General features: G+C 34.3%; 1 protein-coding gene across 2 annotated transcripts in view; it reads left to right on the forward strand.

Annotated features, from left to right (window-relative positions):
* The window catches only part of LOC137646877 (carbonic anhydrase-related protein 10-like), a 142468-nt gene that overhangs the window by 107481 nt on the left and 27487 nt on the right, over positions 1–7500 (forward strand). For both annotated transcript variants that reach the window (XM_068379946.1, XM_068379947.1), the window contains exon 6: positions 5271–5337. In XM_068379946.1, coding sequence (XP_068236047.1) covers positions 5271–5337 — 67 coding nt within the window. The remainder of the gene's footprint in view (positions 1–5270; positions 5338–7500) is intronic.

A 7500-nucleotide genomic window follows, 5' to 3' on the forward strand; every position in this document is an offset into this window, starting at 1 on the left:
GGCGTTAAACCTTTTGTCTTTGGTTGTTAAAAAAAAATTTGATAATTTTTTTATTATAAAAACGTTAGATTGGAAGGGATGATAAATACTCTTGTTGAAAATCGAGCTTTGAAGACAAACGATTATAAAGGAAAACGTTCGAAGTGAGGAGTGGGCGTGGTCCCCAGCCGAATGAAAACATGACACCTCTGATGTCCTGTTTGCTCAGACAGATCAAGCAATTTGCTGAAAACAGTGCTCAGACTTTGCCACTGTATCACTTTGCTAATACTGTACTGACCTGTGGCTATAATCGTGAGTTCTTTGTTTCGCTTATTCTTTGGTCTCATATTTTTTTTCAATTTGCATTTAAATTTTAACTTACTTTTTAGTCGTGTTTTTATTGCGTTCAATACTGAATTTTTTTTTTTTTTTGGCTATAATCGTGAGTTCTTTGTTTCTCTTATTCTTTTGTCTCATTTTTTTTTTAATTTGCATTTACATTTTAACCTAAGTTTTTAGTCGTGTTTTTATTGCATTCACTACTGAAATTTTTTTTTTTTTTTTTTTTTTTTTTTAAATATCCCATATAAAAAAATATTCTGTTAGCAGTAATATAAACATTATAAACTACTCATAAGTCATTAGTTTCAGTATTATAATCATCAAAACATCTTTATTTTAACATTGTTTTTAACGAAGTGTCTATGTTTTGCTCACCACGGAATGTCGATCGCTGTTCTTAGTTTCAGTCTTAAAATCATCAAAACGTTTTGAAACATCTCTACCACATTAACTTCAGTAAAATATTGATACTAAAAGCCATAGTTTGAGACCGGTAAAATAGTTTGACACCGGTTAAATAGTTTGAGACCGGTTAGATAGTTTAAGACCGTTTAAATAGTCTAAAATTGTTATAAAAGGTTAAACTAAAAGTAAATCCATAAAGGAAGGCAGACTCATAGAGGGCTATGAACTTTAGCATATGTTACAGATGAATGACAATAATGAGCTTCTAGGGACATGGGTGATAAAAACTTTAAATCCTTAAAAACAATAAAATGAAAATCCAGTGTTAGTCAGTGTTAGAAAATGGGTGATGTTTTTCAACAATTGAATATTTTTAATGATTTTTAAAAATAAATAGTTTTATGGAGAGAGAGAGAGAGAGAGAGAGAGAGAGAGAGAGAGAGAGAGAGAGTTGATTATTCATATTTCAGAAAAGTAGCCAAAATAACTCATGTACTAAGGTAATTATCATAGGTAAATAAACAGGGAACTATTCCGGTTTACTGATTTTTCTCTAATATTGTTGAAAGGAATTTTAGTTCGTCATTATAAGGGCATTAAATCTATTCACAGAAATGCCCCTTTAATTAAGTCATGCGAAGTTTTTATAACGCAAATTATTGTTTCATTTATCCATATATTTTTTACATGCATGAGTTAAGAAAAAAAGGCTAGAAAAACAGAAAGATAATTAAATGAATCTGGAATAGTCCCTTTTTCTAGATAGCAATGTCACTAGCTTTTGAATAACCGAAGAACAATAAAATCGACTTTAAACTAAAGGAAAAGAAACTATTTTCAGAATTTGTTTAATTTTATCTTCATTTTATTTGTTAGGGTCTCTCTTACGGGCCCTTATAAAAGAGCCCGTGTCTTGCTATAGGCAAGGCGTTCTTACACGAACAAACGAACGAACTGTTAAGCACTTTGTTAAGAGTAACGACCAAACCCAGTAGCTCAGCAGCAATACATGGTAATAAGCAAATACCAAAGAATGAAATTTGAATATTTAAATTGCTGTTACTTTTTGTTACCCAAATTTAGTTCTATTGCTGGAATAGTGTTATAATATGGTAGATGTACCATTATTATTCTTGAGCAGCGTTGGCAAATTTTACCGTACGGTACATTAGGAGATCCCAGATTAAAAATTGAACGGTGAAATGGGATGTTTGGCAATGCTACTATTCAAAGGCAATATATAAATACATTCTTCATATGTATGTATGTATGTATGTATGTATGTATGTGTATATATATATGTATATATATATATATATATATATATATGTATGTATATATATGTATATATATATATATAATATATACCTATATATATATATATATTATATATATATACATATAATATAAATATATACTTACATACACACACACACATATATATATGATATATATATATATATATATATATATTTATATATATATATATATAATATATATATATATATATATATATATATATATATATATATATGTATATATATATATATATATATATATGAAAGGCGAATCAAAGCATAAAGTTCAGCATTCTGAGCTACGTTTATTAAGAAAATCACGAAGCTTCCAGGAAATAGCTATCTCATCATCAGACTAAAAATCCTGAATGTAAACAAATTGAGACATATATTAATAAAATACTTAAAATCGAATCTGAAGTTATAAGAATGATAACATGTAGCTCAAAATACTGAAGTTCCTACATTCTTTCGTCTACCTCCTAAGTCTAAAGCTTTCTGGAAGCGAAAATAAAATTTTATAATATATATACATGTAAATCACCCACGAATGGCATTTAATACCGAATTCTATCTTGGGAATATATATCCACTTGGAATTCATTTTATGGTAACAGCTTCTGGCCGGGTGGGGATTCGAACCACCACCTGTACGGCTTGAAACTATGCTGGCAGGGACCCTACCGACTAAGCTATCAAGAGAGACTAAAAGTTTATGACAAGTCCCCCTACATATTCCTGTCGAATTCAGGAATCTGTTCATAGACTTGAAATAAACCCATCTCCACCATGATAACTGAATCGTGAGTTTGCAACATGTGGTTATTTTAATGAACATATATCACAAGCACACGTGATTTTAATTAATGTAAATATTACCCACGAATGGCATTTAATACCAAATTCTATCTTGGGAATATATATCCACTTGGAATTCATTTTATGGTAACAGCTTCTGGCCGGGTGGGGATTCGAACCACCACCTGTATGGCTTGAAACTATGCTGGCAGGGACCCTACCGACTAAGCTATCAAGAGAGACTAAAAGTTTATGACAAGTCCCCCTACATATTCCTGTCGAATTCAGGAATCTGTTCATAGACTTGAAATAAACCCATCTCCACCATGATAACTGAATCGTGAGTTTGCAACATGTGGTTATTTTAATGAACATATATCACAAGCACACGTGATTTTAATTAATGTAAATATCACCCACGAATGGCATTTAATACCGAATTCATTCTTGGGAATATATATCCACTTGGAATTCATTTTATTGTAACAGCTTCTGGCCGGGTGGGGATTCGAACCACCACCTGTACGGCTTGAAACTATGCTGGCAGGGACCCTACCGACTAAGCTATCAAGAGAGACTAAAAGTTTATGACAAGTCCCCCTACATATTCCTGTCGAATTCAGGAATCTGTTCATAGACTTGAAATAAACCCATCTCCACCATGATAACTGAATCGTGAGTTTGCAACACGTGGTTATTTTAATGAACATATATCACAAGCACATGTGATTTTAATTAATGTAAATATTACCCACGAATGGCATTTAATAACGAATTCTATCTTGGGAATATATATCCACTTGGAATTCATTTTATGGTAACAGTTTCTGGCCGGGTGGGGATTCGAACCACCACCTGTACGGCTTGAAACTATGCTGGCAGGGACCCTACCGACTAAGCTATCAAGAGAGACTAAAAGTTTATGACAAGTCCCCCTACATATTCCTGTCGAATTCAGGAATCTGTTCATAGACTTGAAATAAACCCATCTCCACCATGATAACTGAATCGTGAGTTTGCAACACGTGGTTATTTTAAAGAACATATATCACAAGCACATGTGATTTTAATTAATGTAAATATTACCCACGAATGGCATTTAATACCGAATTCTATCTTGGGAATATATATCCACTTGGAATTCATTTTATGGTAACAGCTTCTGGCCGGGTGGGGATTCGAACCACCACCTGTACGGCTTGAAACTATGCTGGCAGGGACCCAACCGACTAAGCTATCAAGAGAGACTAAAAGTTTATGACAAGTCCCCCTACATATTCCTGTCGAATTCAGGAATCTGTTCATAGACTTGAAATAAACCCATCTCCACCATGATAACTGAATCGTGAGTTTGCAACACGTGGTTATTTTAATGAACATATATCACAAGCACACGTGATTTTAATTAATGTAAATATCACCCACGAATGGCATTTAATACCGAATACTATCTTGGGAATATATATCCACTTGGAATTCATTTTATGGTAACAGCTTCTGGCCGGGTGGGGATTCGAACCACCACCTGTACGGCTTGAAACTATGCTGGCAGGGACCCTACCGAGTAAGCTATCAAGAGAGACTAAAAGTTTATGTAGGGGATATATATTCCCAAGATAGAATTCGGTATTAAATGCCATTCGTGGGTGATATTTACATTAATTAAAATCACGTGTGCTTGTGATATATGTTCATTAAAATAACCACGTGTTGCAAACTCACGATTCAGTTATCATGGTGGAGATGGGTTTATTTCAAGTCTATGAACAGATTCCTGAATTCGACAGGAATATGTAGGGGGACTTGTCATAAACTTTTAGTCTCTCTTGATAGCTTAGTCGGTAGGGTCCCTGCCAGCATAGTTTCAAGCCGTACAGGTGGTGGTTCGAATCCCCACCCGGCCAGAAGCTGTTACCATAAAATGAATTCCAAGTGGATATGTATTCCCAAGATAGAATTCGGTATTAAATGCCATTCGTGGGTAATATTTACATTAATTAAAATCACGTGTGCTTGTGATATATGTTCATTAAAATAACCACATGTTGCAAACTCACGATTCAGTTATCATGGTGGAGATGGGTTTATTTCAAGTCTATGAACAGATTCCTGAATTCGACAGGAATATGTAGGGGGACTTGTCATAAACTTTTAGTCTCTCTTGATAGCTTAGTCGGTAGGGTCCCTGCCAGCATAGTTTCAAGCCGTACAGGTGGTGGTTCGAATCCCCACCCGGCCAGAAGCTGTTACCATAAAATGAATTCCAAGTGGATATATATTCCCAAGATAGAATTCGGTATTAAATGCCATTCGTGGGTGATATTTACATTAATTAAAATCACGTGTGCTTGTGATATATGTTCATATATATATATATATATATATATATATATATATATATATATATATGATTTATACTTCAATGTTGTTTCATCTTTGTTACAGATAGGATGGAGGCCTAACCCAGTTTTGAAGATATGGATGGACCATATCCACATGGTGCCACACCGAGGTACGTAACCATTACATATAAACATGTATATATATATATATATATATATATATATATATATATATATATATAAACACACAGTATATAATGTGTATAAGTATTAAATGAGCGCCTTCCCAGATTTTTTTTCGTAACCTCACTATTGTAGACCTAAACAAAATAGGAAGTGGTGTGTGACACCTAAATGTTAACATCCTTGCAAAAAGGCTTTTAGTACTTAAAATATCAAATACCTATATGAATTACATACGCAATGCGCCTAGACTACACTTATACCTACATAGAAAATCCTCACCCATGCAAGTCAATTCTTATTATCTAACATGATGTTGCCCAATTTTATACAGCATAAATGCATGTAGCACAGACACTTAAAACATCTTGAAGGATGTCAAGTTTACTAATAAGTATAAATATTATCCTAAGAAATGACAGTATGAAAGCAACAAGTACAAACATCAAGCATATATAAAGGTAAAGGTGTCTGGTTTCAGTCCCAGTTTCATCAGAATAGATTCTCACCAGAACGTCAGCCGGGTAAGCGTAACGCCCGACTGTGGTGCCCAACCACAGCAGTGGCCTTCCTAGTAAACAGCTGAAACTCGCAATCCCAGGCTGGGATCGATCTGCTGTCACGCGAATGCTAGGCGAGCACGTTACCACTGTACCATTCAGGAAACTATTTTATCACATCAATCTCACAGAAAGATGTTGACTTAAAAAGAGAAGAATGTTGCAAATCCCCATTAATTTCAACATCAAAACTTGAAACAGAATATATCAAAAACTTTTCTCAGATCTAGGAAAGTCTATCCTAATCTCCTTCAGCTTGTGTCTATCCTAAATCTCTATCACCTTCTGTGTCTATCCTAAATCTCTCTCAGCTTGTGTCTATCCTGCAGCTCCATCAACTTCGGCGTCTATCCTAAATCTCTCTCAGCTTCTGTGTCTATCCTAAATCTCTCTCAGCTTCTATGTCTATCCTAAATCTCTCTCAGCTTCTATGTCTATCCTAAATCTCTCTCAGCTTCTGTGTCTATCCTAAATCTCTCTCAGCTTCTATGTCTATCCTAAATCTCTATCACCTTCTGTGTCTATCCTAAATCTCTCTCAGCTTCTATGTCTATCCTAAATCTCTATCACCTTCTGTGTCTATCCTAAATCTCTCTCAGCTTCTATGTCTATCCTAAATCTCTCTCAGCTTCTGTGTCTATCCTAAATCTCTCTCAGCTTCTATGTCTATCCTAAATCTCTCTCAGCTTCTATGTCTATCCTAAATCTCTCTCAGCTTCTATGTCTATCCTAAATCTCTATCACCTTCTGTGTCTATCCTAAATCTCTATCACCTTCTGTGTCTATCCTAAATCTCTATCAGCTTCTATCTTAAATATATCAGCTTCTGTGTTTATCCTAACACCATCATTATCATTACTTGCTAAACTACAACCCTAGTTGGAAAAGCAGGATACTATAAGCCCAAAGGCTCCAATATGGAAAATATTCCCGTGCAGAAAGGAAATAAATAAACTACTAGAGAAGTAAATAGCAATGAAAATAAAATATTTCACGAACAGTAACAATACTAAAATAAATCTATCATATATACTATAAGAATATCAGCTCTGTCTATCCTAAATCTCTATCAGCTCCTGTGTCTATCCTAAATCTCAATCAGCTTCTGTGTCTATCCTAAATCTCTATCAGCTTCTGTGTCTATCATAATTCTCCATCAGTTTCTGTCTATCCTAAATCTCTATCACCTTCTGTGTCTATCCTAAATCTCTATCAGCTTCTATCTTAAATATATCAGCTTCTGTGTCTATCCTAACACCATCATTATCATTACTTGCTAAGCTACAACCCTGGTTGGAAAAGCAGGATACTATAAGCCCAAGGGCTCCACCAGGAGAAATAGCCCAGTGCAGAAAGGAAATAAATATACTAGAGAAGTAAATAACAATGAAAATAAAATATTTCACGAACAGTAACAATACTAAAATAAATCTATCATATATACTATAAGAATATCAGCTCTGTCTATCCTAAATCTCTATCAGCTCCTGTGTCTATCCTAAATCTCAATCAGCTTCTGTGTCTATCCTAAATCTCTATCAGCTTCTGTGTCTATCATAATTCTCCATCAGTTTCTGTCTATCCTAAATC

Source organism: Palaemon carinicauda, chromosome 9, assembly GCF_036898095.1.
Source record: "Palaemon carinicauda isolate YSFRI2023 chromosome 9, ASM3689809v2, whole genome shotgun sequence".
Classification (NCBI taxonomy): domain Eukaryota; kingdom Metazoa; phylum Arthropoda; class Malacostraca; order Decapoda; family Palaemonidae; genus Palaemon; species Palaemon carinicauda.